Source organism: Lepidochelys kempii, chromosome 6, assembly GCF_965140285.1.
Source record: "Lepidochelys kempii isolate rLepKem1 chromosome 6, rLepKem1.hap1, whole genome shotgun sequence".
In the NCBI taxonomy this organism is placed as follows: domain Eukaryota; kingdom Metazoa; phylum Chordata; order Testudines; family Cheloniidae; genus Lepidochelys; species Lepidochelys kempii.
In genome coordinates, this window is record NC_136385.1 from 53,749,495 (window position 1) to 53,775,268 (window position 25,774).

The following is a 25,774-nucleotide window of genomic DNA, read 5'->3' on the forward strand; positions in this document are numbered from 1 at the left end:
CACTAGGCATTTATTCTCCAGTCTAGAAGTCTCAGAAATCCTTTCCCTGATATTCAGCTCAAATTTTTATCCCCTTCCCGCCTAAACAATACTTCTCTGGTCTCATTATAATTATATATTAGCACACATATATACAGATTAGTTTGGAAAAATGATGTTGTGTCAGCCATGGTATTCCTTTAGCCCAGCACCACGCAGCTATAGTCATCAGAATAGCTTTGAAAGGAGGTGGTACCACCTCCCCAGTGACAAGAGCATAAGTCTTCAAGTTTAACTACTTGTCCATAGACCAGAGCCCCAGAATTTGTCTGCAATTTAGAAGCCTGGAAAAGTTATGTGGAATGTTTTATATGTACACTGTGGCCTAAACTTTGGCCATTTATCTTTGGTAAATGAAGGCAATACCAAACTAAGGGCTTGTCTACACAAACATTTTATAGCACTCTAACTTGCTGGCTCAGGGGTGTGAAAAATCACCCCTCTGAGCACAGCAAGTCTGAACGCTTTAAAGCGCTAGTGTAAACAGGCTCCCAGCGCTCGGAGCTAATCCCCTCGTGGAGGTGGATTACCAGGAGCGCTGGGAGACCTCTCTCCCAGTGCTCGCGTGCGACCACACTTGCACTTCAAAGCGCTACCGTGGGAGCGCTCCCGCGGCAGCGCTTTGAAGTTTCTAGTGTAGCCATGCCCTAAGCAGTTCAGGCTATATTTTTTTCAATTAACTAAACACCTGAAACTAAACTGAAGTGCATACATATGTCTACAAATACACATAGTAACTATTTCAAAAAAATGAAAGGAATAAGCTGAGAATTAAATTCAGTAATATTTCTCTTTTTAAGGAACTGTGTAGAGTTTTTAGCCTGTGTGTAAAAATAGAGTAACTCCTCACTCAACGTTGCAGTTATGTTCCTAAAAATGCTACTTTAAGTGAAATGATGTTAAGCGAATCCAATTTCCCCATAAGAATTAATGTAAATTTGGCGGGGGGGGGGAAGGGGGGCGGGTTAGGTTACAGGGAAATTTTTTTTGCCAGACAAAAGTGGCTGCAAACATTCCCTGTGGAAACTGAATGTGATGATAAATCCATGTTATCCCACTGGAGTGCACCACTCCCTCCACTTTCCAAAGTGCCGGGGGCAGGGGGGAGGAGAGAAGAAAGTTGTGTATGTGTGTGTGAAAGACAGATGCGCATTGCCCCTTTAAGTATGCTGACTCCACTCTAAGTACACTGCCTTTTTAAGTAGATCAGCAAGTTAAGACAGCAGCTGCTGCCAGCAAGCTCCCTCCATCCTGAGCCCTGTCCTGTCCCCCAACCCCATGATCTGTGGAGATGGGGTACAGGAGTGTGAGGGAAGGAACGGGGGGGGGGGAGGGGGACACCCTGACATCAGTACTCCTCTTCCCCTCCCATCCCCTGCACAGAAAGTAGAAGGCTCGCAGGAGCAGCTCCAAGGCAGAGGGCAGGAGCAGCACACGCAGTGGGGGAGGGACAGCTGAACTGTCTGGGGATAGCCTGCTGGGCAGTTGCTGCACAGAGAACTTAGGGGAGCTGATAGGGGGGCTGCCGGTCCACCCTGGATCCAAGCCTGCACCAGCTAGCTCCAATGGGCTGCTCTTTCTGCAAGCAGTGGACAAAGCAGGCGGCTGCCAAACAACGTTATGAGGGAGCACTGCACAACTTTAAACGAGCATGTTCTCTAATTGATCAGTGATGTAACAACGAAACAACGTTTACCAGGACGACATTAAGTGAGGAGTTACTGTAAGATGCACTCAGATTTGTCCTACAGACAACCATTTGACAGGAGCCTGAAGACTTCACCTCTAAGGGGGCAGTAGCTGGAGAGATGCTTTCTGAGTTGGGTAGTCAGGCATGGCTTTTCCTGATAGCTGCTGGTGCTGGTTGAATAAATTTGATGTAAATTGTGACAGACTGCTACCAATCGGGAAAGATACTCTGATAAAAATGGAGAATGTGATGCTGAACACTTCTCTGTCAGTCACATCCTTGGGAACAGGCCCAGGCTACATTTTAGGACTCCAAAGGCCCCTCAGTATTGCCTCTCCTGCTTTAAGATCAAACTGCAACTGAACTTTTAACCAGCAGGTAACTCGATGCTGTGAAACTACTTGCACTCCTGCACTATGAAGCAATGAGACTAACCGGGATATCTCAGTCAGAACAGAAGAGCTGGCTCTTACATGAACACCACGTCATAGAATCATAGAATATCAGAGTTGGAAGGGACCTCAGGAGGTCATCTAGTCCAACCCCCTGCTCCAAGCAGGACCAATCCCCAACTAAATCATCCCAGCCAGGGCTTTGTCAAGCCTGACCTTAAAAGTATCTAAGGAAGGAGATTATACTTTGTTAGCTAATATACATATGGTTCCAGTCCAATTAACCGGGGACTATATTAAAATAACAGCCACTGGGCATAATTTAGGATTTTAAAACAATAATATTATGAAAAAATTAGCTTTGCTATGTGGAGCCTGAGGCATGTATGATTTTTGTCTAAAGAAACTGAAGAAAGGAAAAGACTTTGGTAGCAAAAAGCAAAACCAAATATTTACATACAGTAGTTATCCCTCTTGAAAGGACTTGAACAGAATTTAGTTAATCCTCACCACACCCTTGTATCATTAACCGCATTTTACAGATTTGGAAACTGAGGCACAGAGTGGTTACATGCTGTGCCTAAGGCTAGAGTTGGAATTAGAACTCAAATTCCTGACTTCCAGGTGCATACTCAAAGCATGCCGCCTCCTCCTCAAAAGTAAATGCGTGGAAACAGATTTGACTGATCAAAGATCTGGAAAGGGAAAAAAAAATAGCCATGCCATTTTTCATGGAGAAACTGCAAACTGTATTAATTTTCAATAAGCCCAGAGGCAGTCAAATGTAATAGCTTTCCCTTGTGGCTTGTGTGATGAACATTTGGCAACTGAACAAGAGCAGTTATTAATCAGTGGTAGTTTCTACATAAAGCACTTAAACACATGATTAGCTTCAATGGGACTTAAGCCTGTGCTTAACCTCAACTACATGCTGAAGAGCTTTGCAGAATCAGGGCCTAAATAAAGATAGATTGTGGAATCTGGACTGTAGTAGAGAAGGCTCTACCCAGGGAATCCTCTTCTCTTTTAGCTAATCATCAGAGTGGCACAGCGAGACATGACGAGAGGTCCTAATGTTTGTGATTTCTGCTGATTCAGAAGCATGTTTTCTTCTCACTCCATTCCTGCAGTGACACATTGTCTCTTGATTTACCTCCCCACCACCCCCCAAAAAAAGGTTCATAATACCAATAGTCACTTCTTTAGACTATCTATGCAAGATAATAGTCTACGCTCAAACTTAAAAACTTTTGTAACACGGTAAAGCTGTTTTAAGCAAAACAAAGAAAACTCCAAGTTTAGGTCAAATAATTTAAATGCCCAATCTACAAGTCACACAACCAGTCCTAAATCTCTTTTGCACTCAAGACTCCTGTTGAAGTCAACAAGTATTTTGGATGTACAAGGAGGGCAAAAATCACACAGTAAATAGTTACACTTAGAGTCACTAGTGAGAGAGAAAAAAGTTTTAAGGAGGTAACAAATCCTATTGCTCTCTCTCTCTCTCTCTCTCCACACATTGCATAGAATTTATATTCTACATATTTGGTATGTACCTTGCTAGACTTTCTAGAATCAATATAAGAGAAGTATTAGTCACTATAACAATCTGAAGTCATGTATACTAGACACTAGAAATTTTCTATAAATTTTTACTATTATTTCTCTGCCTCATGTATAGGGATGACAAAAAGGAAAAATACATATTGACTAGTCATGATAAGGAAAAATCAATAAAATGAAAACAGGCCGGAATAGTTATGGAACAATATTCTTCCAATACCGTATTCCTTATATGAAGTTACTAAACAAAAATCTAACCCTCTGGTTTCAACCCTCCAGTCCATACAATGTTGCCAGCAGAGGCAATTACTTGAGTGCAAGGAAGGAAATGGTCTTCATGCAGAAATCAAGAGATTGCCACTCTAATTCCAATCTCTGCCGCAAATTTGCCATGTGACTTTGGGCACTTTATTTAGAGCTCAATCCCATAAACACTATTACAAGGCATATTAGTCAATGGGACTACTCACTACAATGCAAAGTGTGTTGCAAGTTTACACTAATATTTGCACATTGAGATCCTTACATTGGAAGGTGCTAGAGAAGAAAAATGGAATACATTCAAACAGAGCATATGAAGTGCAAAAAACAGAATTTCTGTTTTCTTGCTAAAGCCCTTAGTAATAGTTGATTTTCATTCCAAATTTTCCCTTGAGGCATAGGAGTTCTTTAGTAGTGACAGTTAAAACTCCCTAACCGCTTGGCCAATAACAACTGTGATTAAATATTATTTAACTGTCAACCTAAGACTATAAAAAGGGAGAAAATGTTCTTGTTCAAAGCAGGAAAAAAACCCAAAAACCCAGCAATAACTGAAGCCAGTAAGACTTTCAGTTCTAGTCACTGGTGCTGGACAAAATTGCTCTTTCTTTAGGCCCTTGGGAATTTCTGCAGCTTTCTAGCTAGTTTCTCTTTGCTTGGAGAGAATGTTGACAATATTTTATGATTAAGTAATTGCACATTTAGTGTTACTTAGGAGATTAGATGGGAGCTACTCAGTTATGCATGCAGTCTTTCCCCGGAGAGTGCATGTCCTGGTTAATCAAAACAACATTTTTTTTTTTTTTTGGCTTTTCTTACTTTAATAAGATTTCTTGAACAGGACAAAAATTATGATAAACAAAAATGCCTTCACAGTCCAAGGTAGAACACTAAGAAAAGGATCTTGTTTCTACTGAGTATGTTTTAAATGGTCCCAGGTGTGACTGCCCTTGAACATGAGATGACAAATAAATAGTGAATGAGTGTAATTAAAAAAAGCTTATTAAATAATTTAAAGAGCCAGTACATCTGTTGACACTATTTTTTAATTTGGTTGAAATGCTTCTCAGCTATATTCAATTTCTCAAAAATAATACTTTAGAGAGCTGGTACTGATATAAGTAAATACAGAGCAAGTGTCATTTATGATACACACAGTATGGTTCACTGATTAGGGTGCCAACCTGGGATGCAGAAAACCAGGTTTAATTTCCTGATCTGCTACAGATTTGTGTGACCCAGTCTCTCTTATGCCACAGTTCCCCATACTCAGAGGTGCCGTGAAGATTTATATTAAAGATTGTGAGGTGCTCAGATACTGCGGTAAAGGGGATGATGTAAGTACCTAAGATATGCTGTGCCTAAAGCAGAGACAGACACTCTTCTGATACTGAAAACACTTTGTGCATGATTAGTTTTATTTATACAACTAGTCCTATTGACTTCAATGAGAGCAGCCATGGACTTAAAGTTAAAAATACGCATATTTTTAAGATCAGGGCCAAACAGGACTCCCAGGTTCTATTTTTGGCTCCGACATTGATCTGCAGAGTGACCCTGGTCAAGTCTCAGTGCCTTATTTTAAGGCATCTTCTAACCTCATAAGATGGTTGTGAAGATTAGTGTTTGAAGAAATGCTGTAAAACCTTTGGATAAGAAGGTGCTATGCAACCATACTATTGTTAAACAACTGAAATATCCATTCACTTTACTCTTATATTTACTTTTATTTCCCTTTGGCAGGTGACAGCAAGAGATCATTTGTGTTGCACTATGTGTTTGTACAGCCACTAACACAATGGAGCTCTGAAATTAACTTGGGCTTCTGGGCACTATTGTGATACGAATAAGATTATTTTGTCTGGAGATGCTGGATTAATTAAATTCACTGACACTGAACTGAAAATATGTACACTTCGTGTCTAAAGATTTTCCATTAAATAGATTTTTAGTAGCAAAAGTATTTTCAGGATGATTTAAAAAAACTGCACAGCATATTAGTTTACAACATTAAAACCTGACACCTACATTCATTAGTGCCTGGTGAAACTCCAGGAAAGTTTAATTGTGGGGGAAAACTGGAGAAGAACGTGGAATGAGCAGCAGACCAATGCGTAGGTAGTGTGGGCAAGAGGCTCATTTGCTGGCCATCACCAAAATAGTTCTACTGTTTTATCAAGTGTACTTAATATGTGAATAAGTTCTCTGCATGGTATTGAGGCTAATTTTGTGGTCCTTTCATGCTACAAGAAAAGTGAAACAACATGAATATGAAGTCATGGACTAGAAAACTATGGCTCTTGATATTAAATTTAATCACAGGATCTGTAGAGAAACAGAGTTTGCTAGCACTTTTCTCAACACTTGTAGCTTCCAGAAGTGTATGGAAACAAGATGCTATAGCTTCAATGCAATTATAAGCAGAAAAATGACTTAAAGGGGTTCCATGTTTAGAACTTGCAAATCAAAAGGTGGCTTTCTAATGACAAGCACTGATTCCCAAACTATATTCTTTTTATCTTTTCCATCACTGAAGATGGCATTCAGAACTTTACCACTCTGTTGATATGACACAGAACAGAATCCACATTGCTCATGAATAGCTGTTGGCTGTGCAGTCCTAAAATTTGCCAGAGGCATATTTTGCCTCTGACAAGGTGGTTCTATTCTTAATCATTTTTAATATTATGACCACACTAATCCACTATGATTACAGACTATCACTTAATAGGAGGAAGGTTTCCCCATCATCTTAAACAATGGATGTAATCCAAACTGGTCTGACAATCTGATCAGTTTTGCAGCTCTCTTGACTCAAATCTAAAGAGGCATAATGTTACCTTGTTTGAGGCAGAATTTATTAAATGAAACCAGTGTTACTGCATTCATAACTTATTACACAGATGGAGAGAGATACCGGGTAAGGCAAGTTACACTAGGCAAGGTTTCCCTTCCCCTCCCCACACCACCAACAATAATCATCACATCTAACACACTGAGAGCTGTAAACTCACATATGTACAGCTAAGTCAGTCTCTCTTTTTGACTACTATTATTTGTGTTGCAACCTATGAATGTCAGAAAAATACCATAATCCCATTAACCAGTCCATAGTTTAACAGATGAAAAGTTAGAGAAAGCTCAAAAGAGAATCTACGACCAGTTTCTAGGCTCAAAGAACCGAACAAACAATTACAGGATGATCATTTTTTTAAAGCCAGCATTGGCATTAGAAAACTAATAGAAGGCAGCAGGGATCAGGATCAAGAGAGAAAACACATAGTATCTATCCCAAGAATTTACCCCAAATAAAAATCCTTCAAGCTATTACACTTGGCAAGGGAAGTACTTAAAATATTTATTATAAATATCAAATACTGCCTGTCTGTACCAAAGAGCAACTACCATTCTTGCAAGCAAATTGTATGCTCTCTCAGATCTCATTTTTAAAGCACTTATAATCAATTAATCAATTCCTAAAGCACTTAAAGTAGATATTAGCCCCATTTTACAGACAGGAAAATGGAGACAAATGGAAATCAAGTGATTTGTCCAAGACTATACAAGGATTCTGACAGAGTTTGGGTAGAACTCAGGGATTTCCTTACAACTAGTCCTTCACTCAAGCCACTAGATCACACAAAAAGAAGTCCATCTGGATATCAGGGAGCAGGATCAATTAATCAGTGGCCATATATTCCCCTCATGTAAACCAATACAATCCTAATCTCAATGAGACTGGTGCTTGCTATAAAGAGTGAGGGAAGAATCTGGCTCACAGTGTCTACAAACACAGTCCAGACTGAGGCATAGTTTCCATTTAAGAAAAAAAAAAATCATACTGCTTTAGAGATTCCAAGGCCAGAAAAAGGACCACTGGAATCCTCTAATCCAGTGATGGGGAACCTGTGGCCCACAGGCCACACGTGACAGTCCAGGTAATTTGCTGGTGGACAGTGAGAAAGTTTGTTTACATTGAATGTCCACAGACATGACGGTCCACAGCTCCCAGTGGCCACGGTTCGCCGTTTCCGGCCAATGGGAGCTGCGGCCAGTGATGCGGGCTAACCACTGCTTCCCGCAGGTGGGCAGCCGTGCCTGCAGACGGTCAATGTAAACAAACTGTCTCGCGGCCCACCAGTAGATTGCCCACAGGTTGCCCACCACTGCTCTAGTCTGACCTTCTGTATAACACAGGACACAGAACTTCCCCAAAATAATTCCTAGAGCAAAGCTTTAAAAACATCTAATTTTAGTTTAAGAACTGCCAGTGATGGAGAATCCCCGCCCAGCCCTGGTAATTTGTTCCAGAGGCTAACGACCCTCGCTGTTAAAAATTCAGACAAATTCAGACAGGAATTAAGGCTAAGTGTCCACTTCCAGTAACCACCGGAACGGGTTATACCTTTCTCTGTTAGACGGACGCTCCTCATCAAACATCTGCGCCCCCCACAGATACGTACAGCCTGTGACCAGGTCCCCCCCACCCCGCAGCCCCTCGTTGTGAAGCGGCACAGCCCCCAGGAGCTCACGCTACGCTCCGAGGCAGGTCCCCCCATTCTAGACCCGCCCTCGCCGCTCGCCTCTGACCCCTCTCGCGTTTATCAACAGGCAGGATGTTGCCCTCTCAGCCTCTCGGAAGGATCCCGGCCACGCTACGCGCTCTCCAGCCGCGGGCAGCGAGCCACGCTCCGAGCTCTCCCTCCCCTTTCCCGGCCCCAGCGTCTCGCTCTCTACGGGTCCCCCCCGCCCGGGAGGCAGGGAGACGCCGCAGGCCCCTTTCCCAGGCCCGGAGCTGGGGACAGGACCCGGCGGCCCCGACCCCGCGTCACGGCGGGGAAGCCGGGTCCGGGCGGAGCCGCCTGGACAGCCCGGGGAGGGGAGGGGCCGGTGGGGCCCAGCGGTCCCCGCCCGAACACTCACCTCCGGCCGAACCGCCGCCTTCGGTTTCTCCCCCCAGCCAGGTCACTCCTTCCGACTCCCCAGAAGGACGGGCGGACGCCGCGGCCAAGAGGGACCTGAAGGAAGGCGGCTAGCGCTGCGCAGCGCCCCCTGCGGCCGGTCCGCCCGGGCAGGGCCGCTCCCGCGGGTACTTACCCCGCACTGCCGGCGGCCGTGCCCCGTCGGCGCTGGAGATTTACCAGCCTGAGCCTGCCTGCGCTGGAGGCTGGTGCCTGACTCCCCTCTCAGGCCCTGTGCAGGGATCCCTGCCCTAGTTGAGCCTCTCTTCGCAGCCCCCGCAGCATTGGGGTCCGCCGAGGGCCAGTCAGGACGCAGAGCCGGTGCTAGCCCCTGGGGGGCCCTCAGCAGAATATTTTTGGGTCCCCCTCCCATAATACTAAAACAGGCCAATGAAAAACAAATGGGGATCGCACCGCGGGCTACCTAAACAGCTGATGAGTCTTAGGTGCCTCACACAAGCATAGGATTTGCTGTTGGAGACTGAGCAGAAGGAGCCAGGCCGCCTAGCTCCAGCCCATCAGCCATGCACCCAGTCAGCCACTTACCTAAGCCCCCTCTCCACCCCGTGCCCCTCTCCTTGGTATTTCCTACTAGCTAATGTAGGTAGCTTACCACTCAGCTTTTGCAGATCTCTTTTTTAGGTGCCTAATTCTCTCCATGCATTGTATGGTGAACCTGGGTGCCTAGCTCGGGGCTGAGAATTTCAGTAGCTGGCAGGGCACCTAGGGAGTAGGTGTTTCAACCCTGGGTTGAATAACCGTTAAGTCCCTTTGGGCATCTGGGCCTTCCCCACTCTATGCCTCCTTTTCTCTATCTATAAAATGAAGATAAGAACACTTTCCCACTCACAGAAGGCTTAATTAGTTCCAAAAAATGTCTTTTAAAAAGGCCCATTTGTTCATACAAAAATACACATGAAAAAAAGCATACTTACATTTCTACATGGGGTAGCACAACAGCAGGTTGCAAAATAGGCACTTGTACAAACAGATGGTTATTTTTGCCCCCATTCCTGCAAACACATATATGCTTTATTTTAAGCAGGTATGTAGTCCCACTGTTTTCCAAATAATGGTTCGTAGGAGGGGGGCCTTTTTGTGCATAATGACATTGGTGCTGAATGGAAAAGTGATCCTTCTTTTTACAGTAATGGTGTAAAGTGTTTTGAGACCTTTGTATGAAATACACATGTAATGGTGTGTGTTAAAGTGGCCAGGGCTTCTATACTTATCCAGCCACATAGCTAACATACCCCTTGCGATTAACTGCACTGCGTATTAGGTACCTACCACTCTACTGCATCACAGATCAAAATGTTGACCTAGCAATTATTTTGGGAACTTGTAAGCACTTATTCTTGGAAGTGCTTTTGCAACTACATCTTTTTGGGTGGGCAACTGGGAATTTTTTTGTCACTGTGATTCCTGTGTCTTACACTACCATTGGCTCAGCTCCACTCGTACTAGTAATGGGGAGAGAGATACCATAGACAAAGCATAGGCTGGTCTACCACAGTACCATCTAACCTTGTTTAAGGGTTGCTGATAGACTGAATGAAAATGTTCTTATAAGGAGAAAGAAAAGGAGTACTTGTGGCACCTTAGAGACTAACCGATTTATTTGAGCATAAGCTTTCGTGAGTACTCCTATTCTTTTTGCGAATACAGACTAACACGGCTGTTACTCTTATAAGGAGAGTTACACCTGCATCTCTTTTGTATGTCAACAGTGCCATCCTGCGGTAGACTTATAAAATTGCCTTGCCACTTCAGGCAGGGGGAATGAAAATGAGCATTATTAACAGCTCTACTTAGGAAACCCTAAATTGTCTTTTACGTTTGCAAAAACCGAGCAGTACATTCACTTTTCCATGCTCAGAGGTTCTTTTTACAAGCTGTTATTTTTCATTAACCTCCTCCTTTGCTGTGGGATGCAGTTTGAGAGGCTATTTTTTCAAATACACATATGATATGAATTCCAAAGCATTAAGATAAATAACACTGGCATAGAGCTAAACAATAAATCACAACACAGGGAAAGAGCAGGTGCAGAGTACTAAGCAGGTGCAGCTGCAGGGCCTTACTCCTGACAGTGGCTAGGTCTTGTAAGTAATATAGTTTTAATAAACACTGTGATTTGGACATCAACGTGGCCATGAGGTTCTTTCATATTACACTTGTGGTGTAAACAGAAAAAGACCCATGTCCCTCAGTGTGACCTTGGGTAAGTCATTTAGGCTTTTTGTGCCTCAGTCTCCCTGACTATAAAATGGGAATAATGATACTTACCTTTGTAAAGCACTTTGAAAGTTTCGGATGAAAAGTTCAACATATTTGCAAAGTACTCTTGCTGTTCCTGTAACCCACCAAATAATACTAGTGCAGGTGCTCATCCTAGGAATGGGAATATTCTGGGATTCTGAAATCCCAATCAGAGTTTATTCTGACACTTTATTTCAAATCTAGTTTTAATGACCATATTCAGTGCAACCTCCAACTCCTAATGATTTATGAGGTGCTGAGGCCCATAGGGGCTGTCCATAAATTACATAATACCCTTTTTGGTGATTTTTTTGAGACCCAACCCTTGTAACACTGAAACAAAAGAGGCAAAATTGAGGACCTACCTACCCTTCCTGCATTAGGTAATTTATAGACAACCCTATAGGTTATATCTACACTTGGACCTGGAGGTATACATTGCAGCTCAAGGAACATACCCCTGCTAGCTTTGATTGAGTAGCCCACTAAAAATAGAGTATAGTCCTGGCAGGAAGGGTTAGCCACCTTAAAGATGTGCCTTGTGCCTTGGATAGGTATGTACTTGGGAAGGCGATCCTCCCCAGCAGGTACACTCTATTTTTAGCACGCTAGCTTGATCAGAGCTAGTGCAGACATGTCTCCTCGAGAGGGAATTTACATCTGCTCAAATGTAGACATACCAATTGCTGCCAGATCCCCACCTTGTGACATAAAGTGATGCAGAAACACTGTTCACCACTTGATGGTGCCAGCTGCATGGGGAAAACAAATACCCATCTGGCTTAACACGGCACACACTACTGCAGAAATTAGGCTTTGGTTGGGAATTAATCACAGCCGATGCTCAGGCTACTGCAATTCAGGATGAATTAAAACTTTTACAAGCTGACTTCTCTACAAGACAATTCCACATGTGCTTGAGACGCAAAGCATTAAGCTGCATGCATAAGAACTCAAATGGTTACTGTGATAATTGAGCTATTTCCTAGAGTACCTGATAGTTTGTGTTAAAATCCCTGCTCCAGGGAGACAGAGCAGGCATCCAGCCATCTCGGTGATGTTCTGAATAAACACCTCAGAGAGGGATTTGCTAAACTACTTACCAAACAGCTCCTCCAACAATCCCCATTGTAGTGAACTGCATTTGTGCTACTTCATGTAAGAAAGGAAAGCACAGCTTGTGTCAGTGGAGAGAGATTTTGATTGACACCTGCTAATGCAGCCTGACTTGGAGGGCTTTTGAAATGTTTTCTCCAAGAGCTAGTGTTTGAATAGTTCCACTCAGGTTACAAGGAAGTCCAGGCAGAAGGGGGATCAGAGAGGAAGTAGGGCCCACAAGAGGCACTCTAGTTAAGGGTCCAATGTTTACAGAAATTAACAGTTCAGCTGTGAGATTTCCACTTTCCTGCTGACGCTTAGCAGGGACTGTCTTAGTCTGGGAATAACCTCTGTGTTTTCTTTTTCACTATGGACCCAATCCTGACATCCCTGCTAATTTGTTACTCAAGCAAAAATCTCAGTGATGTTCTTGCTCCCCAAAACTTCCATTTCATTTCAGTGAGAATTTTGTCTGGGTCCAAATTTGAGTCAGTTTATCAGGATCTAGTTCTACATTTGGTTTGGATCATTGTGAACAATTTGCTCTGCGGTGGCTCATTAAACCTATTTACTGGGGCACGGTTAGCATCCGTTATGGTACATGGTGCAATTTGAACCACTGACTCAGGAGTAGCTGCACTTCTATAGGCCTCATCACTCTTGAAGCCAGTACTCTTAAGGGGCTCTGGAGTTGGGAAGTAGGGAACCCTCCGACCTCTTTGCCCAATAGCAAGAAAAGTGCTACTGTGTCTTGTATGAGAAGATTTAGCTAAATAACATCTTAGGGAGCACTGTCTAATCAGAGAGAGGTAGCGTGATCCAGAGGAAAGGGCACCTGACAGTGAATCAGGAAATGTAGGTCTCTCCCTGGCTCTGTCTGCTCTGTGATCTGGGCAAGTCACTTTGCCTCTCAGTGCCTCATTTTCCCCATCTGTAAAATGAAAATGGTGATATTTACTCTTATTTATAAAATGCTTTTAGATCTCTGGATGACAAGTACAATAGAAAAGCTAGGTATTAATAGCTAGAGAAGGAGGTGGGGATGTTAAACTCTTGGGACCTAATGACAGTTGTGACACTTTCTCACTATTTTATTTAGAGTACTTTTTTTAGGGCCCAATTCCCAAAAGTGGGTGCCTAAGCAAGATGTCTGAATCCCTTGTTTGGATATATTGTCATTTAATCAGGGCTTGTTTGAACAAAATATGGGATTTTGGGAATAGATATAACTTTTGCCACATCTTCTGATTGCTTTCCTCAGTCTGCCAGCATCACAGCAACCTTATCTTGATTCAGCCTCAGCCAACTAGTCCTCATCCCTGCCCCAGACACCATATAAAACACTTGATTGCATCAACTGGGAATCGGGAGATATGGAGATATGGGGCTGTTGGTCTTCAGCATAATGAAAGCACTATAGCCATGTTTCCTGACTAACCCTCAAACTGTCCCATATTCCTGTTGAATAAGGGTATGTGTGGGGACAGGGAGAAGGAAGACAAGCTGGAATCTTGTGGAAACACAGAGAGAGCACCCTATGAAAGAAGAGCAATTTGCATGTGCAGTCAGGGTTGTAGGAGTTTATGTAGTTATGGCAGGAATCACAAGGTGGTGCTGTTACACTGAGGCTATGTCTACGCTTGGAGCTGGGGGTGTCATTCTCATCTTTTGCAGACATACATGTACTAGATCTGCTCAAGGTAGCATGCTAAAAATAGCAGTGTAGCAGAGGTACCATGGCCAGCGGTGAGTGAGGGTTGCACTCAGGGTGGCTAACTTGTGTCATCGCTTGCCGCTGCCCATGCTGTCACAGCTACACTAACACTACAATTTTTAGCAAGCTAGTTTGAGCAGAGCTAGCATGGACACGTCTGCATAAGGTGGGAATCAAACCACCAGCTCCAAGTGTAGATGTAGTCTTAGTCTGCCAACATCCTGTTTTTAGCACATGAGCAAATATTCAGTTTTGGGAAGACTAACTGGGTGGTTAGATTTAGTTATGCAAGATTCTGTGTAGGGGACTGGTCCTTGAAGAGCCTACTGTGTGAGCAACAGGAGAGTTTGCTCTCCTCTTTGCTCTCTGATCAGAGTCAATTCTTGAGGCACAGCTTCTTCCTGGGAACTAGTTATTGGTGTTGGGGCTGAGATTCCTAAAAAAGGAGATTGTCTGCATGCTTTTTTGTGACCACCTCTGTTCCAGACCTGGTGTATATCACAGAATCATGTAGTAGGGCTGGAAGGGATCTTGAGAAGTCATCTAGTCCAGACCCCTGTTCTATGGTAGGAACAAGTAAACCTAGACCATTCCTAATAGGTGTTTGTTCAACTTGTTTTTAAAAGCTTCCAATGATGGGGACTCCATGACCTCCCTTGGAAGCTTATTCCAAAGTTTAACTACCCTTCTAGTCAGAAAGTTTTTCCGAACATCTAACCTTGCTGCAGATTAAGCCCCTTCCTTCTTGTCCTACCTACAGTGGACATGGAGAACAATTGATCCCTGACCTCTTTATAACAGCCCTTAACATATTGGAAGACTGTTATCAGGTCCCGCTGTGCGCTCCCCCCCCCCCCCCAGTCCTCTTTTCTGAAGACTAAACATGCCTAGTTTTTTCAACCTTTCCTCATAGATCAGATTTTTTAAACCAGGGGTTCTCAAACTTCATTGCACCTTGACCCCCTTCTGACAACAAAAATTGCTACATGACCCCAGGAGTGGGGACTGAAGCCTGAGCCCGACCAAGCCCTGCTGTCCCGGGTAGTGGAATGGGTGGGTCAAAGCCAAAGCCCCACTTCCCCAGGCAGGGGGAAAACTGAAGCCCAAGTGCTTCAGCCCCATGCAGGGGGCCTGTAATCTGAGCCCTACTGTCCAAGGCTGACACACTCAGGTTTTGGCCCCAGACAGTGGGGATCAGCCCCTGGCCCCAGCAAGTCTAAGTCAGCCCTGGTGACCCCATTAAAATGGGGTTGCAGCCCACTTTGCGGTCCTGACCCACAGTTTGAGAACCACTGTTCTAAACCTTTTATCATTTTCTTGTTCTCCTCTGGACTCTCTCCAATTTGGCCACATCCTTCCTAAATTTGTAGTACCCAGAATTGGACACAGTACCTCAGCTGGGGCCTCACCAATGCTGAGCAGAGTGGGACAACTACCTCCTATGTCTTACATACAACACTTCAGCTAATACACCGCAGAATCATATTAGCCTTTTTTGCAGCTGCCTCACATTGCTGACTCACATATTCAGTTTGTGTTTCACTATAACCCCCAGATCCTTTTCAGCAGTACGATCACCTAGCCAGTTATTCCCCATTTTGTAGCTCTGCATTTGATTTTTCCTTCCTCAGTGAAGTACTTTGCACTTGTCTTTATTAAAATTCATCTTGTTGAATTCAGACCATGTGAATAAGTGAAACAAGTTACATGCAGAAAATACCTAGAATCTACATCACTGAGTTATCTTCCAGTGGGTAGCTGACCTGCAAGACCCTGGCCATCTGCATTCATCAGAGAGGTTACACTCTTGTTAGAATGGGACATTACACTGGTGTCAGAAGAAAGGGCAACAATATGATTCATATTGTCTGCACAAAATTTCAATCACAAAATTGGAAGCATGGTTATGTCTGGACTGATAATGTAGGCTTAAATGTCAGGGTCCTTCAAAGGGATTAATCCTGTGAATTAGGGTGGCATGACTGGGTCCCACATTCTTCTCCCCAATGTGTAACCCAGTGGAGAAATTAGCTCTGGAGCTATAGACATAAAAAAGCAAATACAAAAGTTTAGTCACGTAAAGGTGCAGACACTCTCCTGGAATGGCTCTGCATGGAATTAAAACTCATCTCAGAAACAAGGGGTCTCTCAAAGGAGGATCTTGTTTTTATTAACTTCATAGTTAAGCCTCGTAAATTACCAGGTGCCACCTGGAGCAGAGACCTTTGTATTGTGTTGTGGTTGATGGTAACTTGTGGTTAGCACCAGAGCGGTACTGGGAGATGGGAGGGACAGGGATAGGGTGAGACAAACAGCACTGCAGTGAGCTTTAAAAATCAGAGGGGAGAGGGGGAGAGAGAGAGATTGAGAGAGAGCTTGATGTTTGGAACCAATTGAGCAGACGTACAAACGACTCTACACACTGGCAGTGAGAGAAAGGTAGGCTAACAGTCTTAACTGCAATAACCCAGCTGCTTGTGAGACATACAAGAATTGATTCAACTATTTCACTGTATTAATGTACATGTCATTAATCTGATTTTATAAACTTTCTCCCAACAAGTAGCATCTCACTCCACAGACAGTCCCCCTCATTTCAGTGGGGCTACTCACAGAGTAAGGTATTACTCAGTGTGAGTAAGAGCATGACAATCTGACCCTGTTTCAGAAGGTCCTGAGATATTCTGAGATGGCCAGAAAAGGAATTTTCTTTTTCTTTCCAAGCTAAAAAGAGGTAACATTAAACACAGCTGTCAGATCCAGTTAAATTACCAGTGTATTTGATGGTTGGGGAGTGGGGTTCATGATGGAGGATTGTTCAGTGCAGCCCAATTAGAAAAAACAGAGCAAAGGCAAATTTCTAGTAATGTCAGGAAAATGTTCCCAGAATTGAGGTCTGTGGAGTAGTCTTCCAAGGGACCAGGTTCAAGCTCCATTGTTTAGGAGCTGGAGAATTAGACTAGATAAAGTATTTGATTAATAGACTGTAGGCAACAATCCTGGACTAGCGGAATGGATGATCAAGTGACCTAATAGGGCTTCTTTGTCTCTCATCTCTTTAAGGCATATTTGCTGAAAGGAAACAAATGAATTTTTGAACTTTTTCTCAGCAGGGAGTAAGAGCCATCTGCTATATTTGAGTTGCAGTTTGACAGCAAGGCAATGGGCTTGGGATCAGGTGTGGTACTAAGATGACACACCATACTAGGGTGGGACAAGGAAAGAAGGTATTAGCTACTTTGCATTGGATTTGGAACATACCTATTGCTGGCTGGTTCATCACAATAACTAGTGAGCAAACTCAGGAGTGTCATTTCAGAAAAAAATTATGTGATGGAAAGGCCAAAGTTGTATATAGAACATTAGATGTGATTATATTATATCCTGCAAAGTCGGGGGGGGGGCAAAAAGTGGAAGACATAATGGAGCATATTGACCCCTGAAAAGTATTTTAGGTACAAACTAAGGTCAGGGGAGGCAACTGCCCCTCGTGGCCCCCTAGCAAATGATACCCCTGAGCAAATCTTAGGGGGCATAGCTTGTTGGCTGCTCTCCAAAGCTGGAGAGGTGCTGATGATGCAGCTAGAGACACTGAGAATCTCAATGAAAGCCCCTGTAAACAGGTTTCTGCTTTAGCTGCAAAATCACAAGACCTAGGATCATTTTTAGTGTGTGTGTAATCAGTAAAATGGAAATAATAATACTTCCCTATGTCACAGGTATGCTGCAAAGATAAACTGACTAATGTGTAAAACGTGCTCAGATATTCCATTGACAAATGTTTTGGAAAAGACTATAGGCAAGCAACAGCTTTATATGTTACTTGCAGAATAAATATTGACCATTTAACTGATGAATAAGTACTATGCAGTAGCAGGATAATTAAATAGAAAAGTAGTATGTGGTTACAAATTCACTACATGATTATGTCAGTCTTTTATAAAACAGACAAGGTGGGTGAGATAATAGCTTTTATTGGACCAACTTCAGTTGGTGAGAGAGACAAGCTTTCCAGCCACACAAAGCTCCTGAATAAGGGCTCAGTGTCACTTAAAAGCTTGTCCCTCTCACCAAATGAAGTTGGTCCAATAAAAGCTATTACCTCACCCACCTTGTCTCACTCATATCCTGGGCCCAACATGGCTACAACTATAATTTTATAGCACAGTTCAGATACCAAATAATTCACAGGTTAGTTGGCCAAATCCTAAATCCGTACTCAGGCAAAACTCCCAGCTTCTGCATTTGGCCTTATCAAGCTAGGTAGTGCAGTATTCCCAGGTAAAACCTTTGGAGGTACCACACAAGTAACTCCATGATATTTAGTGCATTGTTAAGTAGTCTAATACGAGACAGGCAGGCCTTATCTCTGGACTGACAATCACCTAAGGAAAAGACATTTTGTAATATTTATTTAAGGCAATAGAGCAGCTCAAAGGACTGTAGGAGAATAGGGTAAAACAGTGAAAGACAAGAAGTCATTCAGTCCCTCGGCAGGCAGCAGAGTACAGCTCAATAGGCAAGCAGGACTTTGTGGGGCAAGCAGGACACCGCTCTGCTGGTAGTAGATTTCGACAACTAGGTCAGCAGGGTCCACAGCAGGGTCCAGTCAAGCAAGACAGCAGGTACAGCAGTCATACATCTGGGTACAGCTGCACCAGATAGTAGGTTACAGTTTTATAGATAGCAGGGTACAAACAAGCAGGACAGCAGGCTATAGCCCAAAAGGACAGCAGGGGATGGCAGTGCAGGCGCTCATATTCAGCATTGTAGGCAGTGGGGCACAGCAGTGCAGGCAGGTGGATATAGCAATGCAAGCAACTTGTTCTCAGTGGGATAGAATTAAGAGAAGCTGGAAAGAAAACAAACCCTTAATTTGTTTGCCAAGGTCCACTTGAAGGATTTTGAAGTTAAACTCTTAAGGCGAGAGCTGAGCAGGTTGACATGTCACTCTGGATTAGGAACTTAATCAGAGCCAGTAATCCTTTCCAGCTGGCCTTTGGAAGATTGTATTGAAATATTGCTCTATTGAAAGGTTATATTTTTTAAAAAGAGATAATCTCAGAAACATAATGCAGGGAAGACAGATCAAAATTTCAGACACTGAAAAGAACTTGTTCTTGTGTCAGGCATCCTCAAAATAGATACAGTGGTCTAGAGTTTTAGAGAGCACTATAGCTAAGTGAAGATAGCGCCTTTATTTGAAACAAATACTGTAAGGTTAAAATAATATATTCTTAAAATACATTTAACTTTGTTTCTGTTACTAACTGCAACTTGAGTATTAAAAGCAAAAGAAATCAACAAATCTAAATACTTTACACTGTGCCATTTGCTTACTTTGTGCACTTCTCCCACCTGGGCATTGAAAAATAGGCCGGTCGGTTTCACTTTTGTTTCTAGTCAGTGCCTAGCCAATTTCATTTTCAGGCTCTCATCCACTAGCATGTTGTTGCAATGTTTGAATTGCAAGCCACTCTGGGGAATATTTATTTGTATAAAATGTCATGTTTCCACAGCAACAACATCAGTGGTGTATTTGATGATAGATTGTTTTTACAAAATGTAAAATTTGACCAGACATTTTCCATTGTCCAAACCATGTAACTCTTCCAAATAAGGTCGCAGCTCAGCAAGGTATTTAAACACATGCCTGTCTTTAAGCATGTGAGTTGTCCCTTTGGGGTGGATCCTCAGCTGGAGTAAATTGTTATGGCTCCATTGACGTCAGCTGAGGATCTGTTCCATTGAATTTAAGTCGTATGTGGCTAAGTGCCTTCTGAACTGGGCCCCTAAATGAGGTCATGATTCTGCATTGGGATCGGCTAGCATGGAATGCCTTTAAAGGAACCACGCACTAGTGATCCCACTCCAGGATCAGGGCCTAAAAAGTGAAGTGGTGGTAGTGGTGTTGACAACTTAAAAACATGGTATGAGAGATGCATATTTCCACTTTTAGCCTCTGGTTTAACTCAATTCCATATAAGCAGTGATCATAAGTCATCAGATATCATAGTCCTTACTCACTCAAATAGTTCCATTGACTTCAGTAGGACTACCTGTGTGAACATGGATATAGGTGTGAGCAGTAAAGGTTGGAGGATTGGATGCTGCTATCTGTTAGTTGTTAGCTGTCCTGTGGTGTGTGAAGTGAGTTGGTGGTCTCAGTGCACTTTCTATGGCCAATTGTCCACATCAGGATCAGGGCTGAGGCACATAGTAGGGCTGTGTGGGGAAGTGTACAGTGCCCCTACCTATGCTGCTTCTGTCCTGTAGATAAACAGAGGGACGGCCATTTTTAGGGATCTCAATCCAGTACCTGTCATGAGCACTCAATAGTTTAATCCCATCCCCTTCTGGATAAAATCAGAGTATGCATGTTAATCAGTATGACTGTGTATTTTTATTACACCCAAAATGTGTAAGGTGCTTTATGAACATATAAGTAGATAGACCTCACCCAAAAGAGTTTATAATCTCAATAGGCAACATACAGGCAAAGGAGTGTTTGGGGTCAGGGGAGTGTAGAAAGCATAGTGCAAGCATCCTTTACACAGGCCTGCCAGTGTACCTTACTTCTCAGTACCCTTCTCCCTAATTCCATTTCCAGCCTGGGCAAAGGTTACCAATTGTGCAGTGTTGTATGGCAACTTTGCTGTGTGGGTAAATATCTCAGTTTACACTGAGGTCACCAAATTGATTTTATTTGTAACTAGAGGTACTTGAAAACTGGTGAAAATCTATTGCATTTGCACACAGTCCCATCCATACTTTAATGTCTCTCCCAGTATCTTTAGTCGTACCAAATGTGGCTCTCTGAGGATTAACAGTTGTCACACACTCAGATCTTTACAGTAAATGTGGCAATAGAATCAAATATTTTTCATCCAAAAGCCTAGGCTCCTACCACGTGAACTAAAGGAAACTCTCCTTTAGTTGTTAGCTGTATAGAGCCTATGACACACAGCAGATCTGTTTCAATTCTGTCCAGTAGAGGGCAATGGCATACATACACTAGCCATTTCATTACTCTATTATTACCCCCAATTTAAGATGGTACTATGTTGTAACCTGTGTCTGTTTAATTCAATCATGGAATTCATTTCATGGAAACATTTGCTTATTTTACAATATGGGCGAAATTTACTCCTGAGTCCTGAGTAAAGTGGCAGCACAAAGCCTATGCAGCACATAAATCTCACTTTAAACCCTGATCTGTGGGCTTAACTGGGTCTGAAGTGGTGCATAGGTCTTTTGCTGGCCCTCTGCACAAGGGTGAATTTTATTCTTTGTGATTGTCCAGATATCTTATTGGCATGACATAATTTCTATCTACTATGGTATTTCATACTTTGAGAAAGCATCTACCAGTCATTAATGACCATAGATTTATGCCTCTTAAAATCCACATGCTTCGTACATTTTCACCATTGTTCGTTTTGGAGTATTTCACTTACCTACAGTGCTCTCTTTTTCCCCCTCAGGTGATCCAGTTCCTGCCAGAATGGACGTGCTGACGTCACCAAGCATGGGCCTGCACACCATACCTGAAGAAATCCAGTACCCATATACTAAATTTTCTGAATGGAAGTTCAAGCTGTTTAAAGTGAGATCATTTGAAAAGGCACCTTCTGGAGACAACCAAGTGGAAAATAAAGAGAAAGCAGAGAAGGAGGCTTCTTTGGACAATGGCACTCTGATGCAGATGGATGTGGCAGTTCCAGTGGTAGAAAAGCCACTTCTGGCAGATACAGACTTAAATCACAACAAGCAGGCTCTTGAAAAAGATGCTGACAGCCTGAAAATACAAGAGAATGCAGCTCATCAAGCAAACCTGCAGCAGCTCTGCCGCATCTGTGGAGTTTCATTTAAAACTGATCGCTACAAGAGAAGTCATCCAGTGCATGGACCAGTGGACTGTGAAACTCAGGGACTTCTGAGAAAGAAAGAGAAAAGAGTAACATCTTGGCCAGATCTGATTGCCAAGGTTTTTAAGATTGACGTGCGAGGAGATATCGACACAATCCACCCTACTCGGTTTTGTCACAACTGCTGGAGCATCATCCACAGAAAGTTCAGCAACGCCCCATGTGAAGTGTATTTCCCGAGGAATAGTACCATGGAGTGGAAGTCCCACTCCCCAAACTGCACTGTTTGTTATACTGCTCGTTGTGGGGTCAAGAGAAAGAACCAGCCATCCAATTTACAGCTGGGCAAAAGGCTCAAGATCATTGCAGAACGTGCCCGAAAAACTAAAGGTGTAAAAAAACAAGTACAGGTGAACAACAAAAACCTTATGAAAAAGATTGCCAACTGCAAGAAGATACATCTTAGCACCAAACTTCTAGCAGTTGACTACCCTGCAGATTTCATTAAGTCCATCTCTTGCCAGGTCTGTGACCATATTCTGGCAGACCCAGTGGAAACGACATGTAGCCACTTATTCTGTAGAACCTGCATCCTTAAGTGCCTCAAAGTTATGGGCAGCTATTGTCCCGCCTGCCGATACCCTTGCTTCCCTACCGACCTGGTGAGTCCAGTGAAATCCTTCCTGAACATCCTCAATTCCCTGGCTGTGCGATGCCCAGTGAAAGAATGTGATGAGGAGGTTTTGCTGGGCAAATACTGCCATCATTTGTCCAGTCACAAAGAGGTGAAAAGGAAAGAGATTTACACGCACGTAAATAAAGGTGGCCGACCGAGGCAACACTTACTCTCATTGACCAGGAGAGCGCAAAAGCATCGTCTGAGAGAACTTAAGCTTCAAGTCAAAGCTTTTGCTGAGAAAGAAGAAGGAGGTGATATAAAGGCTGTGTGCCTAACTTTGTTCCTGCTGGCTCTGAGAGCAAGAAATGAACACAGACAAGCAGATGAGTTAGAAGCTATAATGCAAGGAAAGGGATCAGGGCTTCACCCAGCTGTTTGCCTGGCAATCCGAGTCAACACCTTTCTGAGTTGTAGCCAGTACCATAAAATGTACAGAACGGTAAAAGCTATAACTGGGAGGCAGATCTTCCAGCCATTGCATGCTCTCCGCGCTGCTGAGAAGGCACTCTTGCCAGGTTATCATCCATTTGAGTGGAAACCCCCTTTGAAAAATGTGTCCACTAATACAGAGGTGGGAATTATAGATGGACTGTCAGGCCTGCCACACTCAGTTGATGACTACCCAGTAGACACGATTGCTAAGAGGTTTCGATATGATGCAGCCTTAGTTTCTGCCTTAATGGACTTGGAGGAAGACATTTTGGAAGGCATGAAAGCACAAGACCTGGATGACTACTTGAATGGTCCATTCACTGTTGTGGTGAAGGAGTCTTGTGATGGGATGGGAGATGTCAGCGAGAAGCATGGAAGTGGACCAGCTGTCCCTGAAAAGGCAGTTCGATTTTCTTTCACACTCATGAACATCACTATAGCTCATGGTAATGAAAATGTAAGGGTCTTTGAAGAAGTCAAGCCCAATTCAGAGCTGTGTTGCAAGCCCTTGTGCCTTATGCTGGCTGATGAATCGGATCACGAGACTCTGACAGCCATCCTGAGCCCTCTCATAGCAGAAAGAGAGACCATGAAAAGCAGCGTTCTGCTTCTTGAAATGGGAGGCATCCTCAGAACATTCAAATTCATCTTTAGGGGTACCGGGTATGATGAGAAACTTGTCCGTGAAGTGGAAGGCCTTGAAGCCTCAGGCTCTACTTACATATGCACCCTTTGTGATGCAACCCGCCTGGAAGCCTCTCAGAACTTGGTCCTCCACTCCATAACAAGAAGTCATGCTGAAAACCTGGAGCGGTATGAGGTATGGAGGTCCAACCCATATAATGAATCTGTTGATGAGTTACGTGACAGAGTGAAGGGTGTTTCTGCCAAACCTTTTATTGAGACTGTTCCTTCCATAGATGCATTGCATTGTGACATTGGCAATGCGGCTGAGTTCTACAAGATATTCCAGTTTGAGATAGGTGAGGTGTACAAGAACCCTGACATATCTAAAGAAGAGAGGAAGAGGTGGCAGTTGACTCTTGACAAGCACCTTAGGAAGAAGATGAACCTGAAGCCCATAATGAGGATGAATGGAAACTTTGCTAGAAAGCTTATGACCAAAGAGACAGTGGAAGCAGTATGTGAATTAATAAAGTGTGAGGAAAGGCATGATGCACTAAGAGAACTGATGGACCTTTACCTTAAGATGAAACCAGTGTGGAGATCTTCATGCCCAGCCAAAGAGTGCCCAGAACTGCTGTGTCAGTATAGCTTCAATTCACAACGTTTTGCTGAGCTCCTGTCCACAAAGTTCAAGTACAGATATGAGGGCAAGATTACAAATTATTTTCACAAAACTCTTGCTCATGTTCCTGAAATTATTGAAAGAGATGGCTCCATTGGTGCCTGGGCAAGTGAAGGGAACGAGTCTGGGAACAAATTATTTAGGCGTTTCCGAAAAATGAATGCCAGGCAGTCAAAATGCTATGAAATGGAGGATGTCTTGAAGCACCACTGGCTGTATACCTCTAAGTACCTGCAGAAGTTCATGAATGCCCATAATACATTGAAAAGCCAGGGCTTCACAATCGATCCAGGGCAGAGTTTTGAAGACTCTCTGCCATTGGAAGACTCTTTATAAATGACTGATTCTATGGAATTCTAAACAAAACGATAATTTGAATTGGGTTTGCAATTAAGTCTTCCTAGACAGGGTGCAGTAAGGCCTGCAAATATCACTTTTACACTGAGTGTTAAAGGGAATCTGTCCCTGCTCAGAGGAGTTTGGTAAACATCTGGATGGTAGTTTCCAGAAAATGGTAATGCAGAGAAACTGGTTGGTGTCATTTTCCAGCCATTTTGTGAGGTAAAAGTGGAAAGAAAGGTGATTAATTTACTTTGGTCTCAGATTATTGTTTAATAAATAGCCAAAGTGAATCAAAGTTTTTAGACTATGTGATATGTGTGAAATGAAGAGGATTCGAAGAGTTATGACAGTTACAAAGAAAGTGAAGATGTTTTTTTTTCTGTTTGCATCATTGCATTTTATTTACTATTTAAGAATAGTTTTCCTTTCTTTAATTGATGGCCTTTTGCTTCTTAAAAGTAAAGATTCAACATGGAGACATTTAGACAACCATTCTGAAGTACAGAGTCAGTATTTTTTGTATAACACATTGAGTCAAGCTCCAAAGGTTGACCTCACCAACAGTTTAAAATATTATTATTTTATTTAACATTTATATTGTGGTAGTGCCTAGAAACCAGTCAGGTGTGGGGCTCATTGTGCTAGATACTGTACAAGCACAGAGAAAAATTAGTCAGTATTTTAAAATAATAATTATAACCTAGTCATTTTGTTCTACAATGCAAGCTTGTGCATAAGCTTTGAAATCAGACCTTAAAATGAAATATTTTTTGTCTCTGTACATTGTATACTTTCAAGCTTTGTTATAAACTTTGCTAACAGCTGGCACCCACAAGGCATTTTGTTCAATAGGCAATCTGTACTTCCAAGATTAGATCCTAACCGGTGTATATCATCTTAGCTCCACTGGGTGAAATCCAATGAACACACTGTCACAATTCATATTGACTTCAACAGAGGCAGAATTTCCCCTATTGACCTTAATGAAGCTACACTTATATACAGCAGCCAAGGATCTGGCCTATAGTGGTTCCCCAGTTCTGTATATTGCTATTATGCTCTTCTATAGGGTATATTTCACAGACTAAGGGAACCTTTTATTGTGTTCTAGTCCTGGTTCTGATATTGACACTGCTGTCTGGAGCATGTCATTTAATTTCTCTG

At 42.9% G+C, this 25,774-nt stretch overlaps 2 protein-coding genes across 3 annotated transcripts in view; one reads left to right on the forward strand and one right to left on the reverse strand.

Annotated features, from left to right (window-relative positions):
* TRAF6 (TNF receptor associated factor 6) overlaps nucleotides 1–8,954 on the reverse strand; it is a 38,950-nt gene extending 29,996 nt beyond the window's left edge. The window contains exon 1 of one of the 2 annotated variants that reach the window (XM_073348004.2): nucleotides 8,869–8,954. The gene's annotated coding sequence lies outside the window, so the exon portion shown is untranslated. Of the gene's footprint in view, nucleotides 1–8,350; nucleotides 8,421–8,868 lie in introns of those variants that run through there. The other variant, XM_073348005.2, reaches the window with a different exon arrangement.
* A 12,530-nt stretch (nucleotides 8,955–21,484) lies between these two features.
* Nucleotides 21,485–24,604, forward strand: RAG1 (recombination activating 1). Its single transcript, XM_073350665.1, has one exon. It carries the CDS (start codon nucleotides 21,485–21,487, stop codon nucleotides 24,602–24,604), a length of 3,120 nt encoding a protein of 1,039 aa, XP_073206766.1.
* The last annotated feature ends 1,170 nt before the right edge of the window (nucleotides 24,605–25,774 follow it).

Coding starts and splice junctions, on each gene's coding strand:
- RAG1 (XM_073350665.1), top strand. CDS start 21,485: ATGGACGTGCTGACGTCACCAAGCATGGGCCTGCACACCATACCTGAA.